The sequence below is a fragment of the Rattus norvegicus genome, chromosome 5 (genome assembly GCF_021556685.1).
Source record: "Rattus norvegicus strain SHRSP/BbbUtx chromosome 5, alternate assembly SHRSP_T2T, whole genome shotgun sequence".
NCBI lineage: Eukaryota > Metazoa > Chordata > Mammalia > Rodentia > Muridae > Rattus > Rattus norvegicus.
Genome location: NC_141538.1, coordinates 165,610,561 through 165,634,364, shown reverse-complemented (window position 1 = coordinate 165,634,364; position 23,804 = coordinate 165,610,561). Strand labels below are relative to the sequence as shown.

Genomic DNA, 23,804 nt, shown 5'->3' with positions numbered 1-23,804 from the left:
CCAGAAGAGGGCATCGGATCTCTTTACAGATGGTTGTGAGCCACCATGTGGTTGCTGGGAATTAAACTCATGACCTCTGGAAGAGCAGTCAGTGTTCTTAACCGCCGAGCCATCTCTCCAGCCCTGGTCCATCCATTCTAATTCGTCTGTGACATCAGATGTTTGAAGTGCTGGGGAAGGACTGAGTATGAGCGGTTCATAAAATCCTCCACAGGACTTTCGTTTCAGGAGGAACAGCAGAGGATGGCACTTTGGAGCCTCAGACCAGTAAACTCAACGGACATGAACAACCGCTATAAGCAGTGCTTGTCGAAGGCGCGTTCCACATCTTAATTAGTAGCTTCCTAGAGGGATGGGCTCCGTGTGAACAAACCAGGAAAGAAACCGTCTAGTTATTAATAGAAGGAAATGCGTTCTTTCTAGACGGGGAAGGCAGAAGCGAGGACCAGCTGAGGAACCCATTATCTACAACTTGTGTCATCTTGGAAGCAGTGTTTTGTATCATTGTGGTGGTTTGAAGATGTCGCCCATAAGTCTTAGGCATTTGAATGCTTGGCTCCCAGTTGGTGGGTGTTTGGGGAAGACGAGAAGCATGTCACTTGGTGTGTGGGGGAGGGGTGGTGTTTCAGAGGACTCTGTGCTTCCTGGTTGTGGATCAAGACGTGAGCTCTCAGACGTTCCTGTCTCCACGCTTTTGCGCTGCCATCACGGACTCAGCCATCTTGACCGGTAAATCTAATTAAACTTTTTTTTTGCATTTATTTTATGTGTGGGTGTTTGGCCTGCACCCGTTGTCGATGCAACGCGTATGAGGCCAGACAAGGCAGTGCATACATCCTGGGACTGGAGTTACAGACACTTGTGAGCCGCCCTGTGAGTCCTGGGAACCAAACCCAAGTCCTCTGGAAGAGCAGCAGTGCTCTTGACCGCGGAGCCACCTCTCCAGCCCCTAAACTCTTTCTCTTCTACCCTGTCTTAGTCATGGTGCAATAGCAAAGAGGCTAAGAGAGTCAGCAGGCTGGCCGTGCGCTACGTCGTCGTGACGACGACCCTGTGCTTTTGACCTCGCCTTCACCTCCTGGATGCTGAAACTGCGTGTGCTTCCCCACACTCTGTATGTGGTGCTTGGTGCTGCTAGGCAAGCTCTTAGCAGCCGGGCTATTCCCCCAAGCCCCCGAAACTACTTAGAAGGTTAAGGAGGGCCGTTTGATCAGGTGTGACAGATCTGTAATCTCAGTGCTTGGGAAGCCGATGCAGGAGGATTTCACGTAACAGGCCAACCTGGGCTATATGGGGAGACCTGTCTCAAAAACAAAACAACATTTTCCCTGTGCATTAGCCTACTGGTTCGCCTCCGTGGGACCGCAGTGCTGTCTGGTTCTTCATGGCTCTTGGATCTGGAAATGAAGCGCGTAGGCCAGAGCGGGGGCGGGGGAGCGGGGAGGGGGTCTGCCTGCTCCTGAGGTTTGATGACTGCTTGAAGAACTTACCACGGAAGCTGTGGAGAGAACCTGGGCACCTGGGTATGTGCTTAAACTAAGACCATATCGCTTCCACGTTTCTTCTCTCTCATTTTCTCTTCCTCCTCCATTCCACTGAGACAGGGTTTCTCTGTAGTCCTGGCTGACCTGGAACTCATTCCGTGAACCAACTTGGACTCAAACTCAGAGAGCAGCCTCCCCATTAAAGGCATGTGCCACCACACCTTGCCCCAGGTCTCTTAAAAGTCACAGGCAGGGCCATTGGGAGGGCTCAGCAGGTAAAACACTTGCTGCCAAGCATGACAAGGTGAGTGCCACCATCAGGACTCACCGGAGGAAAGAGAATCCTGAGGTTGTCCCTACATGCAGTCCATAGACACACATACAAACTAAAGAAAACGGACCCACATCAGGTAACTCACAACTGCACATAACTCCACCTCCGGGGGAATCTGATACCTCTGACCCTTCAAGGACACCTGCACACAGACACACAGACACAGACACAGACACACACACCACACATACCTTCCCAAAAACTAAAAGTTTAAAAAATATAAAAGAGGGGCTGGAGAGACGGCTCAGCAGCTAAGAGCACCGACTGCTCTTCCAGAGGTCCTGAGTTCAAATCCCAGCAACCACATGGTGGCTCACAACCATCTGTAATGGGATCTGATGCCCTCTTCTGGTGTGTCTGAAGACAGCTACAGTGTACTTATAAATAAAATAAATAAATGTTAAAAAAAATGAGTAAAAGAAAAACAGTGGGGTTGGGGATTTAGCTCAGCGGTAGAGCGCTTGTCTAGCAAGCGCAAGGCCCTGGGTTCGGTCCCCAGCTCCGAAAAAAAGAAAAAAAAATAAATCTTAAAAAAGGTTGGGCCACCGCGGTGTGGAGACGAATAGCTCGACATGAGTTCAAGCTTTAACGCCGCTCTCCCCCCATCTGCGGCAGAGTTTCTCTTACAATGCTGACAGCACTCCTGCCTCACACCCTGCTGACCCTGGGAGGTAAAGCGACCATTCATCATCTCCAGCCGCGTACCTCACTTCCTCCCGTGGCACTTCACGTAATCTCTTCCACGTTGTGTGTGGCTTTAGTACCTGGCATACTGTCCTGGTGAGATAACCCAGCCGGCAGAGGTGCTCAGCGAGCAAGCCTGGTGACGTCATCAGCTCCATCCCTGGAACTCCTACGTATGCCCTGGTACCCACACCTGCATTCACATCCCACACACACGTGGGGGAGGGGCCGGAGAGATGCCTCAGCAGTTAAGAGCACTAGTTGCTCTTGAAGAGGACCTGGTTTGATTCCCGGCACCTACATGGTTGCTCACAATTATCCGTAACTCCAGTTCCAGGGAATCCAATGTCCTCTTCTGACCTCTAAGGGCAACCAGGCCCATGTGCAACCACTCGTACACATTAATGAAGTCGTTAATTAAGTTTATAATAAGTCTTTAAAAATGTCCGAGACACAGAATTGTTCCATAGCTCATAGTACTGCTTTTCTTTTTGAGATGATTTTGCCCAAGCTGGCCACAGATGACCTTCCTGCCTCGGCCTCTCGAGCAGGTAGATAACAGGTACACCATAACATAGTGCCTGGCTTCTTGCAAGACTTGATCATGCTGGTCATCCGTATGGATGGAAATCTGTTCGGGGTCCAGCATCATGACCCAGCAGGTAGAGGTGCCCACCTCCAAGCCTGAATAACCAAATTCGATCCTTAGGGCCCATGTGTGGAAGGGAAAACCAATTCCTACAAATTGCCCTTTGACCTCCACATAAGTCCTGTGGAATGTGTGTTTTCACTACAAAGAGAATGAATGTAATTCCCAGAATTATTTTAGCTTGAAACCTTAATTCTTCTTCTTTTAATTTTTAATTTTAATTTTTCTTCTTCTTTTAAGCCAGGGTGTTCCACTTTGTAACCTTGGCTGACCTGTAGTTCACTATGTAGGTAAGTGTGGCCTCAGACTCACAGAGATCCTCCTGCCTCCCAAGTTCCAGGATTACTTTAAGTTATTTTTAGTTTTAGTGTAGCCTGGATTTCTAGGAACACACATTTAAGATGTAACCCAAGGGCAGGTGATATCCTGTTCAGAACTTCATCGTTTGGGTGACCTCTTTGCTGGGACAGTGCTGCCCTGCTGTCTGACAACTGTCTGTCAGCTTGCCTGTGTCAAATCCGGGGTGATCTGATGCTGACAGAAGCACCTGGCAGCTTTGACGCCTGGTCACATACAGTGCAACATACACACCATTTTACTGTAAAGGGTCCTCTTTGTGTCTGTGTACTGTGACTCGGAAGGGATTAGTGTTTCTGAACAAACAATGGCGGGTGATGGATGATCAGCAATGGCTTTTATTCAGGGACTGAGAGGCACCACAAAGATGTGGGAAGAGCTTTGATGCCAACATTTGGAACTGGTGCTGTCAGGCACTACAAGATCTGAAAGTTGCACCAGGCCCCCCCTGTAGGCAAGGACACAATTACTTTTATTTGCTTCGTGCACCCCACCTTTACCCCAAGACTTAATGCTATATTTCTTTGTCAACGTGAGGCTGGGGTGTGGTTCATTAGGGGGCACGAGCTCAGTGTCTATGAATAAAATCTTAGTTCAATTCCCAGTACCCAGAAAACACACGCACACGCACACACACACACACACACACACACACACACACACACACACACACGAAAAAAAAAGACGAGAGCTAGAGACCCTCTTCTTCTTCCCAGCACGCATGAAAGTCAGATGACCCGTAACTAGGTGTCCGTTCCCTGAAGGCAGACAGCACTGTCGATTGCAGAAGGTGTAGAACTCTGAGCAGAAACAGCAGAGAAAAGCTGGAAGTGACCTGATCTGCAGAGAGAAACCTGAGTCGCAGAGCATGGGACTCAATGATCCTTTCTACCCCCTGCTGGCAAAACATATTAGAAAATGGACTGGAGTCTCACAGCGGTAACAGCTTCACAACACTGAGTCAGATATTAGAAATGGGGGCTTAGACTCCATGTCCCTGGGGTCTGCAGACTCAGTATGTGCCTTTAAGCGGACAGCAACTGCATTCATTAACTTGAGAAGGAAGTTCATGGCCACCACTGCTGCTGTTGGGTGCCTTTTTTCTACCACTGTGTCTAACGCTCTATTGTTCAAGTTGTAGAGTAAGGACATCGAGTCCAAAGTATGACAGGTTTTCATTGCCCTAGACGGGTACTTTCACTTAACCTAAGGCCAGCACACGCTAAGTGCATTCTGGGAGCTGGAGATGGCTCAGGGGCTAAGAGCACCGGCCCCACTTCCAGAGGACCCAGAGTCGATTCCCAGCACCCACACGGCTGCTGAGAGCTGTCTGTTACTCCAGCTCCAAGGGACCCGACACTCTCTTCTGGCCTTCATGGGCATGAGGGATACAGATATACGTGCAGGCAACACACCCACACAGGTAAGAAAACAGAACGAAAACCCAGGACATTGAAAGGAGGTAGAGGGGTATGCACAGACAGGGAACAGCTTTTCTGGAGCGAGGAGAGCTCACCGCAGGGCGGGAGGTGGAGGGAGTGCGGGTGGGAACGAGGTCACGAGGTCACAAGGTCACAGACAGGTGTTTACGGACCTCAGAACCGAGGTTCTCCTCTGCAAAGCTTGTCCGGTTTGGCTATGAGAAGTCTCACACTTTGGCCCGTTTGGGACTCTGCGGGTCCCCAGGCAGTGGCTTCCTCTTTGCAGAAAGATTCCTGAGTGAGTGCAAGCTCTGCACTTGCTGCAGGCGCAGGGCGAGCTCCGTGGTACAGGCCTGCTGGACTGTCTCTGCCTTCTTTATGTCCCAGCTCAGAGCGACAGCCAGGGCTTTGGGGTCCTCCTTGGAGACCGACTGCAGCAAGAAGAAGAACCACTGAGACGGCAGCTCTGCGCCCCTCTCTGGGCTGCTTTCTCCTCTTTTAGAGACGGGGCCGGACTGCGGCCCGGGCCGGCCTGGGATGCACTAGGATGTGCCTGCCTGCCTGCCTTCCCACTCCTCTCTTTCCTTTGGTTTTTTTTTCAATACTGGGTTTCTCTGTGTAGCCCTGGCTGTCCTGGAACTCATTCTGTGGACCAGGCTGGCCTCAAACTCAGAGATCAGCCTGCCCTGCCTCCTGAGTGCTGGGACTAAAGCTGCGTGCACCACCACCTGGCTATGATGTGCCTTTCATGACACTCACATCGATTTAAAGTCCCCCAAGCACAACAGGAACTGAATTAAGCTCAAGTTAATCTAATTCCCTTCCCTTCTGTCTAGGGCCGGGAGGTACTTGGTACTCTGTACAGGGTGTGCCTTGTGACTGTTGGCCCAGTGCTGATCTTCAGCCACAGCCTTAAGTACAGACTCATGGGTCTTTGACTCTTTTACCTTGAAGTCACCTCAGAAGCTTCGGCCCGCAGTTCCTCCCAATTTGAACAAAGGACTAATGTTTGATGACCCGAGGATACGCATCCCTTTTCTTTTAAAGGTCATTTGGAGCTGATCGTTGGTGGCACAGACCTTTAATCCCAGCACTCGGGAGGCAGAGGCGGGCAGATCTCAAGGCCAGCCTGGTCTACAGAGCAAGTTCCAGGACAGCTAGGGCTACACGGAGAGACCCTGCCTCTTTCCCCCTGGAAAAGGCCAGTTGGACTTTACATTAAGTGAGATGTTTGCAAATGCTTTGGCTGTGTTTAAAGGCAAACTGGCAGCTGTGAGTCAGCGAGGGGAAGGGAATCCACATACGTGCGTCTGCACCTCCAAACTCTACTTCCAAGGAAGTCATTCTGCAGTTCTGGGTTCCTAGTTCTTGCCCACCTCTAAATCCTGACTAGACAGACTCAGCTCTGGAGCCGGCTTCTCCTTCAGGGCTGCGAGGATCTGGCTTCTCAGCATCACTTCTGAAGCCACCTCTCCGCCGACGCCGGTGTCAACTGCATCCAGCTCTTCCCCAAGGGCAGCTTTGGACTCTGCAATGCAGACGAGAGAGTAAGCGGCGACTATGAGAAAGCAGTCCCCAGCCAAGCAGGCAAGCTCAGTGGGTGAGAGAAGCATCCTGCCCAGGGACATCACCCTCAGGGAACTGGGCTGCTCTGCAGACAAGGCCCCGCCCTCAAGGCTGCTCCTGAGGAGCTGCAGTGGGAGTCTTACCGTTCTGGTTGGACAAGATGCTGCCCTCTTTCTCCAAGGCCTGGAGATAAAGTTCCAGGAGCTGCTTGGACTGGCGTGCTTCCTCTCTCTGGTCAAGCACCTGCTGGAGCGTGCTCTGCAGCCCCTGGACAGTGGCACAACTCTGGCAGAGTTCCTGCGCCAGCTCTGCACAGGGGATGTCGATGAGTGCCTGGCATGGGATAAAGGCTCTGAGAAAACGAAAACACAGGGCAGCGCAGAAGCTCTCCAGTGCATCCATTTCAGAACTGGGCCATCTTTTCCTCAAGTTCCTTTCAGAGAAGAAGGTTTGACATCCCCGAAATTCTAGTGTGAAGACTGGGGAAATGAATCCTCCACTTAGAAATTCAGCTACGTGGGTGGAGGGCAAGAGGGCTGCGCCAGCAGACAGGCGTAGCAACTGGTAAGGCTGAGTGAGGTCCAAGCCCGGGAATCTCGGAGCTGTGAGAACGTCAGGAATGGAGCTGCTCCCTGTACCTGCTTTGGAACACGGAACCATGACTCCCAGGTGAGAGGACCATGGTCACTCACTCTCGTGGCCTCTGGAGTTCTTCGCCATGTTAATGAGGTAACTCAATAGCCTTAGCCTTCAGCCAATGAACTTCCCTTCCTGGATATTCTCACGCCCTACCCCCAAGAGTATATAATCCCTGATTCACCCAATAACGTGCATTTACATGCATCCCCCAGAAAGCAACATGAAGAAGCAAGGGTCATCTCAGGGCTGCTTCACTGAGGACCGCCAGGGAAAGGTCTTCGCCTACGATTCCCGAAGAAGGCTTCTCTCTTCCACCACCCGCCTGGAGTCAGCACTGCTCCCAATCCGACTGGACCCTATTCATCTCGGGCTCCACTTTCCCCTCCTGCCTGTTGTGCAGACACCCCAGGGACCCCCACTCCTGACTTCCTCTCCAGGTGTTACACTGGGGGCGCCTGGGTACCCAGAAGGAAGACTGGGAAACAGCATTAGTCCCAGACTTCACGTTCCCCTTCTGGTCTGGCGTGTAGCGCTGTCTGATGCCCCGATGGGACACGCAGGCTGTGGCTCCTTCGCTCCTTTGCTCTGCCTTCTCCTGCTGGCAGAGGCAGAAGGCGACACCACACATGGGCTGGGGAGCCGGCTCTTGCAGAGGACCTGAGTGTGGTTCCCAGCACTTACGCTGGCTGGCCCACAACTTCCTGTAACTCTAGCTTCAGGTAACCCCCATCTCTGGCCTCTACCAGCACCTGTGCTCACATACCAACCACACACACACACACACGCACACACACACAGACACACGCACACACACACCACACACACACACAGAGGCACTAAAGACATTTTCATAATATGTATAAACGATAAACGTATAAAAGATATACGCAGGCATAAAGGCACCAAGGAGTGTGTGTAGAGCCAGGGTGTAGAGAGCAGAAGGCAGGAGACTCTGAGACTGAGTCTCTACCTTGTGGGTTTGGGGATGGAAGTGAGTTTCCTAGGCTTGATGGCAGATGCCTTAACTCACGAGGCCATGCTGCTGGCCCTGTTTCTTTTTTTTTCTCTTTATATTTTATTTATTTTACGTATGTGAGTACACTGTAGCTGTCTTCAGACACCAGAAGAGGGCATCAGACCCCATCACAGATGGTTGTGAGCCACCATGTGGTTGCTGGGATTTGAACTCAGGACCTCTGGAAGAGCAGTCAGTGCTCTAACCACTGAGCCATCTCGCCAGCCCCTGCACTGCTCTCTTAACACTATGTATTTTTGTTATGTGTGTGGAGAAGAGAGGTTGGCTTGGTGTTTCACATGTGGCCCGGAGATCTGAACTCAGGTCATTAGGACCGTGCTACAAGCACGTTTTCCTGCTGAGTCATCTCTGCAGCCCAAGATTACGTGTTAAACTGTAGCCCATGGTGAGCCAGGACGTGGCATGGTCAATCCGTGAAGGATGAATGATGTTAGCTATTCGTCCGAAATTTAGCAGAAGGTTAAGTTTTAGTAGGCTCAGTGGTTTATACACACACACACACACACACACACACACACACACACACACACACACCACTTGATTAAATGTGGGTTTATAGGCTGGAGAAATGGCTCAGTGCCCAAGAGCACTTGTTGCTCTTGCAGAAAATCTAGGTTCAATTCTTAGCACTCACATGGAGACTCACATCTGTAACCCCAATTCAGGGGCCCTAACAGGCAAACACATGGACGCATATATGTATGCAGGCAAAACACTCATAAAGTAAAATAAATCCTTTTAAAAAGTGGGTTTAGGCAGGATTCTCTTAAGAAGTCTACAACTATGTCTTGGATGTATATAGGGTCCTTTGGGGTTTGGGTGGGGTTTTTCTGTTTGGTTTGTTTTTTGAGACAGCCTCACTATGAAAGCATTGCTGGTTGGAACTGTGTATATACACCGGGCTGGCCTTGAGATCACACGAGTGCTGGAACTAGACAGGAGCCACCATGCCTGGCTTGCACTGTCCTTGGTCTAAGCAGCTGCATTGACACCAATGCTTAAATGGATGCTAAACCCTTTCTGCACAAACAACTTTGCTTCGAAAGGAAGAAAGAAGGAAAGGAAGGAAGGAAGGAAGGAAGGAAGGAAGGAAGGAAGGAAGGAAGGAAGGAAGAGCTAGGTATGGTTGTGCATGCCTACAAGCCCACCCTTTAGGAGGCTGGGGCAGGGGAATTGCTAAGAGTTTGGGGTTAGCTATATATAGAGACCTTGTCTCCAAAACAAGAAAGAACCGAGGCCTGAGGACTTGGCTCTGTTGGTAGGGCCTATGTCAGGAACGTAGGTCAGCATAAACTGGAAGACAATATGAAGCCCTGGGGAGTTCAGGGTCAGTCTGGAATAGTGAAGACTGGGCTCAAATCCACAACAATCAAATTGTTTCACAAGGAAAAGATACACTGTTGACACTCTTGGGAGCCACTCTGAACTCAGAGCCGGGCGTATAAGAAACTCAAATCTCCCAAGGTTGAGGCTTAGAGGTGCAGTGAGTGTCTGAGATTCACAAGGACCTGGTTTGATCGCTAGTATTGAAAACAAGCAAAAAGAGCTGATGAGAAAATGACCCTTGCTTTAGGAACTGGAGAGATGGCTCAGCGGTTAAAAGCACTGGCTGCTCTTCCGGAGGACCTGAGTTCAATTCCTAGCAACCACATGGTGGCTCGCAACCATCTGTAATGGGATCTGATGCCCCCTTTTGGTGTGTCTGAAGACAGCTATAGTGTACTCATGTGTATAAAGTAAATAAATAAATAAATCTTTAAAAAATAAAAGGGCCCACATCTCTAGTGTGCTGGGTTATGAATGAGGACTCACATTTCATCCCCTAAGTACTTCTTGTTTCTTTGAGACACTTGTATACTCTGCTTGACTTGTAGCTGAGGATCAACTTGAACTTTCTGTCCTCCTTCCTTCAACTCTGTAGTACTGAGAACATAGTTCTACACACTCAATTTATGACCTTCTGGGGACCAGAGTCAGGGCTCCGTTCACATCCCAGCCACATCCATGCTGGGCAAGCTCTGTGCTAAGTGCTAAGTGAGCCCCATCCTAGGCCCCATGTTTTAGAATCAAGAGTTTCCCAGTATAGCTCAGCTTGGTCTGGAACTCACGATGTAGTCCAGGCTGGCCGATGGCAAGCCTCCCTTCCGAGCCTCCCGAGTGCCAGATGACAGGCACACACTACCATGCCTTCTGCTCTTTGTGTTCTTAAAAGCAGGCAGGGCTGGAGAGGTGGCTCAAGGGTTAAGAGTGTACATTGCTGTGGTAGATGACTCAAGTTCGATTCCCAGCATCTACGTCAGACAGCTTACAGTCTCCTGTAACTCCAGCTCCAGGGGTCCTGACACTCTCATTTGGCTTCTATGACCACATTCACACCCACAGTAAAAGATGAGAAAATTAAAGGCTCTTGCCTTCCTTCTGTCCAGAACACAGGCCCAGACTTCCCCACGCAGGCTCCATCTTGTTCAGACTCTTAGGTTGTTATCTCTTGGGAACCTGCCAATGTTTAAAATGCACGTACCCTTTAATTGAGCAACTATACTCTGAATTTACTTTACAGATAAGCATGTCTGCAAAATAGCTGAGGATACCGGACATGGACCTCTGGTCTCCACATGTGCATCCACAGGTGAACATGTGATGTACACACACACACACACACACACACACACACACACACAGAATTTTAAAATAAATTTAAAAAATAAAAATAAAACTTTATTATTTAAAGGTAAATAATAGAAACTAGGCATGATGGTTGTACTGGCTAGTTTTGAGTGTCAACTTGACACAAGCTGGAGTTATCACAGAGAAAGGAGCCTCCCTTGAGGAAAGGACTCCATGAGACCCAGCTGTAAGGCATTTTCTCAATCAGTGATCAAGATGGGAGGACCCAGCCCATGGTGGGTGGTGCCGTCCCTGGCCTGGTGGCCCTGGGTTCTATAAGAGAGCAAGCTGAGCAAGCCAGGGGAAGCAAGCCAGTAAGTAACATCCCTCCATGGCCTCTGCATCAGCTCCTGCTTCCTGACCTGCTTGAGCTCCAGTCCTGACCTCCTTTGGTGTAAGCTGAATAAACCCTTTCCTTCCCAGCTTGCTTCCTGGTCATGACATTTGTGCAGGAATAGAGACCCTGACTAGGACAGTGTTGCATGCAGAAGCAGGTGGATGTCGGTGCATTGGACGTTGAGGCCAGTCTGGTCTACAGAGCAAGTTCCAGAATGGCCTGGGTTACACAGAGAAACCCTCTCGAAAACCAAACCAAACCAACCAAGCAAACAAAGAGCAAGAGGAAACAGGCGTACTTGTTTGTAGGCAAAATATCTTGGAAGGAAACTGAGATCAGGTGTCTCCAGGGAGGGAAAGGGAACTGGGGAAGGGCTCCCGCTTTCCCAGAGCGTCCGTACGAGTCCTCCACTCGGGGGTTCTAGCATTCCCACCGCTAGAGCCCACTGTTTTCCCCCCTGGTGAGGGTGCAGCTCAATGACGAAGCATGTATGTACCCCATCCCACTGAGAAAAAATTACTACCTGAAACCAAGCTCATTAGCAACTACAGTGTGTCCCAGCCCACACAACCATTTACCTATGTTTCTGAGTCAGGGTCTTTACTAGGTAGCCCCGTCTGGCCACATACTCACGACCCTTTTGGCTCAGTCTGCTTTTTCTCTCCTTTGTATCACAAACCCCAGCACATTCGAATAAATGAAACCACAGAGCCAGATGTGCTGATGAACATCTGTTTCCAGAACTTGGAAGGTGGAAGCAGCAGAATCACTTGCAAGTTTGAGGCCAACCTGAGCTACTTAATAAGACCTACACCATCCAGGGCCACAAAAGCTAGACCTTGTCCCAGTGAGAACAACCGACATAGAAAATAAAAAGCAAGCACTGAGTGGTGCGATCATAGTTGCGAGGTCTATCGTCTGGCTCCTTTCACTTCCTACAGTCCTTTTCAGATTCACGGAGGCTGGGCTGGTGAGATGGCGCAGAGAGCGAAGCGCTAGCTGTGCTCGCCCGATGACCTGCGTTCACCCGGGTCGCACAAGAAGGTGGAAGGAGGGAACTCAGTCCCTAAGTCGTTCTCCTTCTCCCACATACATGTTCATGAGAAACAAGTCCCTCCCATCCCCCCGCCCCCAAATACTGAATACAGATTCACGGATGCGGCACCGGTGGCGAGACCCTTCCGGGTTGTGTGCACACGTGCATGGAGGCCAGAGCACCTCCCCCGCCATCATTCCTCCAGTGCCGGTCGCCTTTCCTTGCATCTCCCTGACCTGTAGCTCACTAGTTAGGTGAGGCTGGTAGTCGTGAAGCCCCAGGGCCGCACCGCCAGCCTCCCCAGTGCTGGGATTACACGCCTGCGCCATCACTCGTGGCTTCTCCGTGTGGGTTCGGAGAACTGAGCTGTGCTTACTGTTCCCTCAGCTCCGAGATCCCAATCCTTTCTATGGCCACACCACATTCTGCTGACCTAGAAGGCAGTGACGTTATCATCATCATTACTACTTGAGACAAGGTTTCACTGTGTAGCCCTGGCTGTCCTGGAACTCACTATGTAGACCAGGCTGGCCTCAAACTCACAGAGATCCACCTGCCTCTCTGCCTCCCAAGCGCTGACTCACTCAAGTGTGTGCCACTCCGCCCCATGTAGTTAAAAAGTAAGCAGAGTCACTTCCTTATCACCCTCCAATCTACAGGTCTCCCCACCTCTGGATACCGCCCGGTGCACTCACTTAAACAGGTCTAGGGTGGGTTCTGGGCATCTGCATCTTAAAAAATCCACTCATGGGCTGGAGAGATGGCTCAGTGGTTAAGACCACTGACTGCTCTTCCAGAGGTCCTGAGTTCAATTCCCAGCAACCACATGGTGGCTCACAACCATCTGTAATGGGATCTGATGCCCTCTTCTGGTGTGCATGAAGACAGCTACAGTGTACATATATATATTTTTAAAAAATCTTTAAAAAATCTCAAATAAATGGACAATTAAAAAAAGTATCAACGGAGGGCTGGAGAGATGGCTCAGTGGTTAAGAGCACCGACTGCTCTTCCAGAGGTCCTGAGTTCAATTCCCAGCAACCACATGGTGGCTCACAACCATCTGTAATGTGATCTGATGCTCTCTTCTGTTGTGTCTGAAGACAGCTACAGTGTATTTATATATAATAAATAAGTCTTTTTAACAAAGTATCAATGGACAATCAAACGGTAGAGCTACTATGGCAGGGAGACAGGGTACAGAGCCTAGGGTTCTGTGACAGTAGAGGCTGGGAGTGTTGTGGGGCTGTGGGCAAGACTTACTTGGAGCTCCTCTTCTGACAGCAGGATGATGCTGGACAGATCCTCTTTCAGCTGCCTGGCCACATTCTTCCACTTCACCCCTGCCCCACTGTCCGTTTGATCTGTGTCAAAGGACTCTTGGGAAAGCCAAGCTGTTCCTCCATCTGATAGAGAAAAAATGCTGGTCAGGTCTGTCACCCAAGGGCCCCAGTACACAGCAGTACGGAGAATGTGCATGTCCTGCTCACTGACCACTCGGGATGATGACGGGGTGGGGTGGTGGTGGGAAGGGGGGACCTTTTCTCAGGGACTTACAGGAAAGCTAGCCCCCAGCTCGGGCTTTAATTTTTCCTCTTCTGCCTTCAATTTATGTCTGTTTGAAACTGCGCTGTACTATTTATACCAAGTGTGGTGCCTAATATCTTAAATCCCAGCCCTCAGAAGGCTGAGGGAGGACGGGCTGCAGCAAGTCAGAGGCCAGCCTGATCTACGGAGTAAGACCTTGTCTCAAAAGGCAAAAAAGGAAGCAGCAGCCAGCTGCTTAACCCTAAGGGATGGTAACATATGAGCCAAAGGTCCCCGCCACACCTCTCTTTTTATAATCTCTGTGCTTGGGTGGCTGGGAGGGGAGCTGAAGAGAGGGAAGAGGATGAAGAGTTAGGGTTTCACACAGCACACACTGGAGTTGGATTCACTATGTAGTTGAGGCTAGCCTAGGACTTCCGACACTCCTACCTCCAACTCCTAAGCTCTGGCTGGGACCACAGGTGTCTGCCCCGGGTTTGGCTGTGTTGTGGTTTTGTATTTGAAAACCTCACTCTCACCAGCACGCTCCTGGGGGTGGGGGAGGGGTGGAGACTGATCTTTTCTTTAATTGAGAACGGCCGAAGGGATAACAAGCGCATCCGCGGTTGACAGAGCCTCGATTCGGTAGCAGTGGCCTTTGAAAAGATGTTTCTCTAGCTCTACGACAAGTACTGCTCAACTCCGAATCTGCAGGGTTGCTGAGGGGGGCAGCAACCTCGGCCGAGACCTTTCTGTGTGCCAGATAGGATCAGTGACTAACATGATGCCTTGGACAAGGTCCGGAGACATTCTAGGTCATCACCGTTGGGGTAGATACTGTAATTATTATTTCAATAAGGATCCAGCAGGCTGTGTAGCTTGTCCAGTCACCTGGCTAGAAATGGCAGAGCCGAGACTCACACCCCCTGGTTTCATTGACATGCTGGGTTTCAGTTGCCATGGGTCAGCAAGCTGGGACGGCTCTTGGTCACGAAGTCTACATTTCTTACCCGAGTCGTTGTATGCCCACTTCTCGTTGCAGGCCAGTGCCACAAACTTTGTGTTGGAAGGGAGACAGAGGAAATAGTCCTCATCGTCCACTATGGTCCCATCCTCTGCCAGGACCAGGGTGACTGGTGTCAGGGACTTATCGATGGCCAGAAGTTCACAGGCTGAGAGGAAGAAAATATGTGGCAGTGAACAAAACTCCATATCATAAAGGAATATGTCTTAGTGCTCTGTGGTGTGACCCACGTATGTGACATTCATCACATGCCTTGTACTATTCTAACTGCGTTTCCGGTAAAAAAAAAAAACTACTATATATATACATATATATGCACACACACATATATATAATTTATATTATATTATATATTACATATATATAATATAAAGGAGTTACTATTATTGCCAATTTACAGACAATGAACCCAAGCTCTGAGAGGTTAAGGAACTTACTCAAAACCCCACAGTAAGAGGCACAGTTGAGACTAAGCTTTTTGTTTGTTTAGATCTTATATGCAGGAGCGCTTTCTTTCTGCATGTATGTGTGTTTGGACTACACACATGCATTGTACCCACCCATGGAGGCCAGGAGAGGGTGTTGGATGCCCTGGAACTGGGAGTTATAGAAGGTTGTGAACCACCGTGTCGGTGCTAAGAACTGAGCCCAGATCCTGTGCAAGAGCAGAGAGCACTTTTAGCAGCTGAGCCTTCTTTCCAGCATCCTAACAGAGGAGGCACTTGAGTCTATGTAAATAAGCATCCAATTGGAGGCTGGTCTCATTACTGTGGACGAGGAATGGTATCTCTTGCTCATTTGTCCGGTGGTAACCTTAAATGCTACATATCAAATGTCGGAAAATAAAAAGAAGGTGGTTCCTTCTCCTTGTAGGTATTTTCTTTCGCAGTTCTTCTAGACTGAAGGAAAATACAGTATCGGCAGAAGCTCGACTCAGTGTCCTTTCAATTATATTATTGCCAGGCAAGAGGTTTTCCATAAGGCTGTCATCGCCCAAAATAGAACAGCCAGTCTCCTATAGGCTCAGCTGCAGAGAACAGAAGCCTCTGGGCCAAGAACAGCCAGCCAATGCAACTGAAGCGGCACTAAATTGAACTAACCTTGTGCCGGGGTGAAATGCAAACCTTTATGTGACAGAATCCCTGCCACCAAATCAAACCCTGTTCCTGGGTCTCAGCAGCTCTTGGGAAGCTCTGCACACCTTGGCACGCACTATGCTAAGTGCCCGGAGCTAGCTGACATGAAAGACCTGCAGAACTTCTTTGGGTACCTCATGTGCTCCTACAGGCTAATAACGCTTGTAAGTAACCATTGAACAGATCATCTCACTTGAGAGTCCCAAGAATCCTTTGAAGCAAGGCTAGAAACACACCCACCACGCTGCTAAGAAAAAAACTGTCCCGACATGACTACGTTCAAGGTATAGTCAGACTCAGAACCTGGCTACGTTCCTTGTTTGGACTCTAAGGGGCAGGCACTGGCAGCTCCCTTTTAACGGAACAGGTACTGACTGCGGACACTCATCCCCACCCCACCCCAGTACCGCTTTTGTGAGCCAGAGTGGACCGAATACGCTGGACTCCGTTTGGTTCAAAATCAGGCCAGTGAGCCTGGATCTGCAGTTTCCCGTCCCCTTCACGGGCCTCTCTGTGTAAGTAAAAACGCCAGGGATCTGTCAATCGCTGGACCCACGTGGGCCACTGCAGTCTCTAGGTTCTGGGGTCACCTTCCCGACCACGCCCGGTCCCCTCAGCAGCCAACCTTTGCTCCTCAGCTCCTCGAGACTGGAGGCTGCCACGCCGTGCTGCTCACGGCTGTGGTTGCGGCGAAGCAGACACGGTTTGAGAGGCCCGACATCGTCCGGGTCCGGGGCGCTGGCTCCCCGGGATAGCTCCATCCTCAAAGTGGGACTTGGCGACTCTGGGAAATCCCAGGTAGCCCAGAGCGGCTTCCCTAAGCTTTGCCACTCCCTCCTCTCGCGGCTTGACGGGAGATGTAGTTTCCCTCAGCAAGTTACGCGAGACCAAGGCACGCCGGGGGATGTAGTTCTAGTGGTGGCTAACCACAGGGGGTTCTGGGGCACGATGGGAGTTGTAGTTTCTTGGTTCAAAGTCAGGGGCGGGGGGATTCAGTTTAGGACAGGGTTCAGGTTGGTGATCTCTTTTTCCTGTTCTTTTCTTTCTCCACACATACATACATACATACATACATACATACATACATACATACATACATACACACATACACATGGATGCATTATATACATACACATACATACATGCATTATATACATACATGCATGTGAAACCAGGGTCTTGACTTACACTGCACTAAAGAATTTCGGGATGAGTTAGATTGAAGAGAGGGTTTATTAAAGAAAATAGGGTACATGATAGATTTAAGAGCTATGGGAGAGTAGGATGGCATGTGTCCTCTGAGTGAGAGAAAAAAATATATATATATAGTTTTTCTTTGATTGCTAATAACAGGCCTTACACATGCTGGGCAAATAAATGTTTTATCACAGAACTATGTCACCAGCTGCTATGTCGTCGTCGTCGTCGTCGTCATCATCATCATCATCATCATCATCATCATCATCATCATCATCAAACAGGGTCTTGCTAAGTTGCCCAAAGAAGCCTTGAATCCATCATCCTTCTGTCTCAGCTTCCTAAGTAGCTAGAATTACAGGCACATACCACTGTCTGGCTGACATTGTGACTTTTAGTTTTTTGGTGTTAGGGACCTAACCCAGGGCCTTGTGAATGCTAAGCAAGCACTTCAGGACTGACTTTGTGGCGTTTGAAGTTCCGTTGTTTAAAGAATATGATTTACAAGCAAGTTGAAATATTAAGTAAATATTTTAATTAAGTGAAATGGCTGGCAAGATAGCTCAGTGGGTAAAAGTGCTTGCTACCGAGCCTTACAACCAGACTTTGATCCCAGAGCCCAGCATGGTAGGAGAACAGATTTCCAAAAGTTGTCTTCTGATCTCCAAAAGCACAATGTGACAGCTGTTTGCATTTATGCACGCATATGCACGCTCGCGCACACACACATACATACAAATAATTGCTGTGAAATTACTGTTTTAAAAAAAGATCTGGTTTACTTATGTTTCTTAAAATTTTATTTTTGTAACCCAGCATGGTGGTAAACACCTTTTTGGTTCTTTTTTTTTTTTTTTCGGAGCTGGGGACCGAACCCAGGGCCTTGCGCTGGTGGTAAACACCTTTAATCCTAGCTCTTGGGAGGCAGAGGCAGGGGTATCTCTGTGAGTTCAAGGCCAGCCTGGTCTGCAGAGTGAGTTCCGGGACATCCAAGGTTACACAAAGAAATTCTGTTTCAAAAACCAAAGTCAATTAATAAATAGTTAATAAATAATAAAATAAACAAATTAGTACAGTTCGTTGCCTGCTTCCGTAGATATTGCTCAGAGATTGTATGATTGTCTCCATACAGGCAAACTTAACGGTGTTTTTTTATTATTTGTTTTTTGAGGGGAGGTGTCATTTTTGTTTTTTGTTTTTGACTCTCAATTGTCAAGAAATGGTAACCAGATCTGAGAGGGATGCATATCTTTTGACTTCTCCAGGTCTTTCTATCCTACTTGTATCTGTAAGATCCCGAGACCTTCAGGATATTTTGAAGGGAGTCAGTTTTCAACGTAGAACGTTGATTTTCAGTCTTGCCAAAAATGCCAGTAAAGTCACATCAGAGAAAAGAATTTGAAATGTTTATTTTATGTGTACGAATGCTTCGTTTGCATGTATCTCTGTACACTACACATGTGCCTGGTGCCTGCTGCCGAGATCAGAAGAAGATGTGCCCTGGGCCTGTTGAACTGGGAAGTCGTGAGCCAGCACGTGGGTGATGGGCACCAGACCCAGGCTTCTCAGCAAGAGCAGGTAGTACTCCTCACCGATGAGCCATCTCTCCTTAACCACACAAAAAGCTTGCTAGAGAGCGATAACAGGAGGGCGTTGCTCTAGACTAAGTAGTTGTTTTAGACACCAGCAAATTGGATTAAAAATGAAAATACAGTCTGGGGGTAGCTAAATGCTAGGACACATGCTAGCCTGAACGAGACTTTAAGTTTGATTCCTAGTAATGTGGGCAAAGGACATTCATGCTAAGATTTCACATGACGGAATTAAAAATAATCTGTCTATCCAGACTTCCCAGAAATCAAGATTAGAGAGATAGGCAGATTTCTCAAACAGGCTCACTCTGCTTGGCATGATCATGAAGTTCCCTCTGCCTCAATCCTTACAGGAAAAGGTAACCCGAAGTGACCTGTTGTTGACTAACCGGTTATTTTTCTATTGTTATATCTCCTTCTCTTTGATTTATAAGGGAAGTAACTTTGAAGTGAAATAAAAAAAAACTCCTTTCTTTTTTGTACGTTTTCTGCCTATAAGATCAATCTTTTCCGTTCTGCTCAGTAGGAGCACTCAACAGTATTTTATAGAATGGAGCGGTGCCTGATTACAGAATTGAACATAGAAATGGAAATTAAAAAGTTTGTCCTCTGGCAAGACAGAATAATAAGACGTCAAGTCAGAAAGTAAAGGGAACTGTGAATCACAGAGCTACTTGGAGTGTCCTGACACTGCTTGGCAATGTATTTCTCTTGGCTCTAATACAAGTCTGTTTTGTTGTTGTTATTTTCAAAGATTTATTTATTTTATGTATGTGAGTACACTGTTGCTCTCTTCAGATGCACCAGAAGAGGGCATCGGAACTATTAGAGATGGTTGTGAGCCACCATGTGGTTGCTGGGACTTGAACTCAGGATCTTTGAAGAGCAGTCAGTGCTCTTAACCACTGAGCCATCTCTCCAGCCCCCCCCTTTTTTTTAAACATGAAAAGAATTGTGATTGCTCAGTGCTAGAGCACCTGTTAAGCACACAAGGGCCCAGCATCACATACATACAAAATAGTGATGATGGTGGTGGTGGGGTGGTGATATTAAGGTCAAAGAGCAGGGCATCTGATACACTTATAGTCCAGAACCCTGGAGGCAGAAGCAGGGTATCTTGAATTTTAGCCTGCTTGGGCTACACAGTAAGATCCTGTTTCAAAAGGCTAAAGCAGGGGTTGGGGATTTAGCTCAGTGGTAGAGCGCTTGCCTAGCAAGCTCAAGGCCCTGGGTTTGGTTCCCAGCTCCGAAAAAAAGAAAAAAGAAGAAGAAGAAAAAAGGCTAAAGCAACAGAACGATTCAGCTACCACAATGATCGTTCACAGAAAGCTCTTCTCTCCACAAAAGCCAGAGTTTCCAGACGCTGCAATTGTGTATCCGTTTGTTTGAGCTTGGGGGTAAAGGTTGAGTGTTGGATCTTGCGCTTAAACAAAAAACAAAACAAAACAAAACAAAGCAGTGCCTCATGTAGTCTAGATTGGCCTTGACCTGTGTGTGATCGTAGGTGCGCGCCACCATACCAGATATGGTGCTGGAGCCCAGTTTTTTATGTGCGCTTCACCAACTAAGCTACAATCCTATCTTAAGAGACAGTTCTAATATGAAGGACGCATGGACATTAGGAGAGGCAGCCCGAGAAAGCTCTATTGTGCACATGAGTTTCTTTCTTTCTTTCTTTCTTTTTTTTTTTAAAGCATTTATTATATGTAAGTACACTGTAGCTGTCTTCAGATACACCAGAAGAGGGCATCAGATCTCTTTACAGATGGTTGTGAGACACCATGGTGGTTGCTGGGAATTGAACTCATGACCTCTGAAAGAGCAGTCGGGTGCTCTTAACCGCTGAGCCATCTCTCCAGCCTGCACATGAGTTTCTTAAGAGAGAGTCGCTGAGTGTTGGAGCTTTGAACGCTTCTGAGAAACAGTAGCTACTCAATAAAAGTGTACCGAATGGCTAAATTTTAGTTTACATTTTCATGTATTTATTAAATAAGTAGACCTTAAATGTGCCTACGGTGCTATGAGAATAGGGAGAGATTTACTTCGAGAATAAAAAATGTGTGTGTGTCTTAGCACTGCGAGGTGGAGGCAGGAAGATCAGAAGTTCATCTTGGGCTACATAGAAAGTTTGAGGCTACTTTGAATTACGTGAGGCCTTGTCTAGAAAACAAAAACAAACAAATAACTCTAAATATACAAACATGTAAATTTATTTTAAAAAGGTGAAACTGATGGGTGATGTGGGGAGAGCTGGGGGGAAGGAAGTTAGGAGTAGATGTGTCTAAACCACAGCGTTTATATGTTAACAATGTAAAACAACAACAACAAAAGATATTCTATTTAAAAAAGAAAAAAAAAGAATTTGGACTATGGATTTTCCTGCAAACTGCAAGGTAACCGGGACACCAGGCTCAACCCTTTCTGCTCAGAGCCCGCTCCCATCGACAAGCTCAGGTCCTTCTACTTTGGTCTTGTCTGGAGAGCTAGTGCAAGTGCTCTTGGGAGAAACTTGGGCCAGCGGCGGCCGATTAGTCAGGCCTGAGGAAGATGGCGTCCTCGGAGCAGGCAGAGCAGCCGAACCAGGTGAGGGGAGTGGTACTGCCCCGTCGCGACTGTCAGGGGTCGGGGCTGGAGCGGCGCCCGGCGCGCTCCTGGCAGTAGGACGGCGACCCTGACTCCTTGAAGCTGAGGACCTCCGACTTCGTTTCTTTTCTGGGCCCCGCCCCTCTCCGGGTCCTTCCTGCCCGGCTCCTCCCCCGGTGACCCCTCTCACCACATTCTGGGGTTGGGGTCTCGACCGGGTCTCAGGCCCTCGCTTCCCTCCCGGCGGCCCCTCGGAGCCCGCTGGACTTGGTCAGGAAAGGTGACTGGCTGCAGTTAGGTCCTTAGCGCACAGATGTAGGGCCCTGCTGGAGGAGAGGTGGGGAAGGCTCGTTGGTACCCGGCTGTCCCCTGTGGGGAGGGGCCTGACGACTCCCGCTCCCACGGCCTCAGCCCCTAAAGTGCCAGCATCTTGGTCTTCATTCACCTTGGGGCTTTCCTTGCCAAGTTGGGGAGTCGCTCCGAGGACTCCTTCCCTCTCAGTGCGTTAGTAGAAGGGGACGTACTTTAAATAACAGACGTCACCGAGCCTTTTGCTGAGGATCCAACCCTTGCTTTTCTGGGTTTGGTTTTCTTAGCGAAGGACTCCACTCCGAGTTCTTCACCTGCAGATTTAACCAGATCCCATTTGGCTTATGGGACGATGAGGGCCACTGTTGATGCTTGGACTTCTGCTGCCCAAGTCGTGATGATATGGCCTCTGAAGGGGTTTCTAATCCAAAGGAGGAGTGGGATGAGGAGAGATGCTAAGAGACAGCCCTTTTACTGCCACTGTGCAGTCATGCAGAGGACCAGTTATGTTTACTTTTGATTTTTGTTTATTTTTGTGTACATGTGTGCAGCATGGTGCTGGTGGGAGGCAGAGTACAACTTTGCAGGAGTCGGTTCTCCTTCCACCATGTGGATCTCATAAATGGAACTCAGGTCCTCAGGTTTGGCAGCAAACGCCGTTACCTGCTCAGCCTTCTCTTTGGCCCCAGAGTAGTGCTGATTATCCAAGTCTCTCTTCTCTTCGTAAAGTGCAGAAGTGGGTAGCAGGGTTTCGTAACATGCCCTAAATCACGGACACCGCTGGGCCTTGATTTCAGCTCACACTGAAGTGTCTCTGCTAGTTGGCTATCTTACGTTTAAATTTAATTAGGATAGACTTAGGTGGAACAATACTTTTAGCCTGGGAAACTCATCATTCATCTGTCACCTCCATGAAGCACCTTTGAGAGTTTTAAACCACTTATCGATTTCACTTCCTTCATAGGCAGAGGACTACTACTTAATAGTCTTTCTGTCTCTCTACTCGTGCTAAGTCAATTACAGGGATCACACTTAAAAGAGTTGGACACTTAGATCAGCCTGTTAGTGGTGTGAGTGATTCAGGAGGATGTGTGTGCTGTAAGGCATTGGAAACAATTAGGAAGGATTCTGGACTCTGTAGTGTCTGACAGCGGGACCTTCCTTCCTTATGGTATCCCACCCAGTTTGCTAAGCTACAGCATGCCTCGGTGTCTGATCTTTTTTTCTGACCTCTTTAGGGTGGGATTGAACTGTGTCCACAGTTTCTGGAGGTCCAAGGTCTTTAAGGGTTTGGCTGCCACTTGTGTGGTTTCAGCCTTGATTCTCCTTTGCCCTCCTTCCCAGAGCTGATAGAGATGGCATTGCATCAGAATGCGCTGGCTGCCCGAGGAAAAAGCTGGACTCTTCTTGTCACGTCCTGTCACCATCTAACAATAAGCTGCAAATACACACTTAAAAATAAATGCGAACGTATAATGTCTCTCTGTGTAGCCCAGGCAGTTTTTTTTTTTTTTTTTTTTTTTTGGTTCTTTTTTTCGGAGCTGGGGACCGAACCCAGGGCCTTGCGCTTCCTAGGTAAGCGCTCTACCACTGAGCTAAATCCCCAGCCCCTGCCCAGGCAGATTTAAACGTGGGATCTTCCTGCCTCAGCCTCCTGGGTGCAGCTTAGAGGCATGCAGCTGTGTCCTAGGTTTCAGTGCACCTAAGCTTTGTTTATTTATCTGTTTTTGAGACAGCAGCACATGGAAACCAAATAGACTTGAGCCTTACCTAGCTAGCTAGGGATAACCTTGAACTTCTCTGATCCTCCTGTCTCTACCTCACCAGTGAGACTTGAGGCGTGTGCCACCCAATCGGTGATGATAGGATTGAAATTGGACCTTGTGTGTGCTAGGCAGGCATTCTACCAACTGAGCTACATTCCAGCCTCAAAGTTAATTAAAACATCTTTTAATTAATAAGTTAAATTTAATAAATTAATTAGCTTTCTGTTTGTTTTGTTTCGAGACAGTCTCACTATGTAGCCCTTAGCTGTCTTGGAACTCACTGTATAGAGCCAGTTGGTTGTTTTTTTGAGCGTGTACACTTGTATGTGTCCGTGTGTGTCCGTGTGTCTCCCAGAGGTCAAGCTATCTATCCCAGAAACAGGCCAGAGGTCAATAGGAATGTTCTTCACACACTCCGCCCTCAGAACCAGAGTTACAGACATGGAGAAGCCCCACGTGG

General features: G+C 48.5%; 2 protein-coding genes and 1 long non-coding RNA gene across 6 annotated transcripts in view; 1 reads left to right on the top strand and 2 right to left on the bottom strand.

Moving 5' to 3' along the window:
* Positions 1-3,823: 3,823 nt before the first annotated feature.
* Positions 3,824-16,749, bottom strand: Dffa (DNA fragmentation factor subunit alpha). 4 transcript variants are annotated; one of them, NM_001398977.1, is given in 6 exon segments: positions 3,824-5,360; positions 6,306-6,457; positions 6,639-6,828; positions 13,474-13,616; positions 14,748-14,909; positions 16,523-16,749. In NM_001398977.1, coding segments are annotated over 6 exon segments (987 nt in total). In that variant the 5' UTR covers positions 16,659-16,749; the 3' UTR covers positions 3,824-5,156.
* A 4,123-nt stretch (positions 16,750-20,872) lies between these two features.
* On the bottom strand, positions 20,873-21,807 carry LOC148006158 (uncharacterized). Its single transcript, XR_015621333.1, has 2 exons — positions 21,715-21,807; positions 20,873-21,592 (listed from the first exon to the last, which is right to left on the bottom strand). It is a non-coding gene; the product is annotated as an uncharacterized LOC148006158 (long non-coding RNA).
* The window catches only part of Pex14 (peroxisomal biogenesis factor 14), a 135,649-nt gene continuing 133,062 nt past the window's right edge, over positions 21,218-23,804 (top strand). The window contains 1 exon segment of the mRNA NM_172063.1: positions 21,218-21,269. Coding sequence (NP_742060.1) covers positions 21,234-21,269 — 36 coding nt within the window. The 5' untranslated portion in view covers positions 21,218-21,233.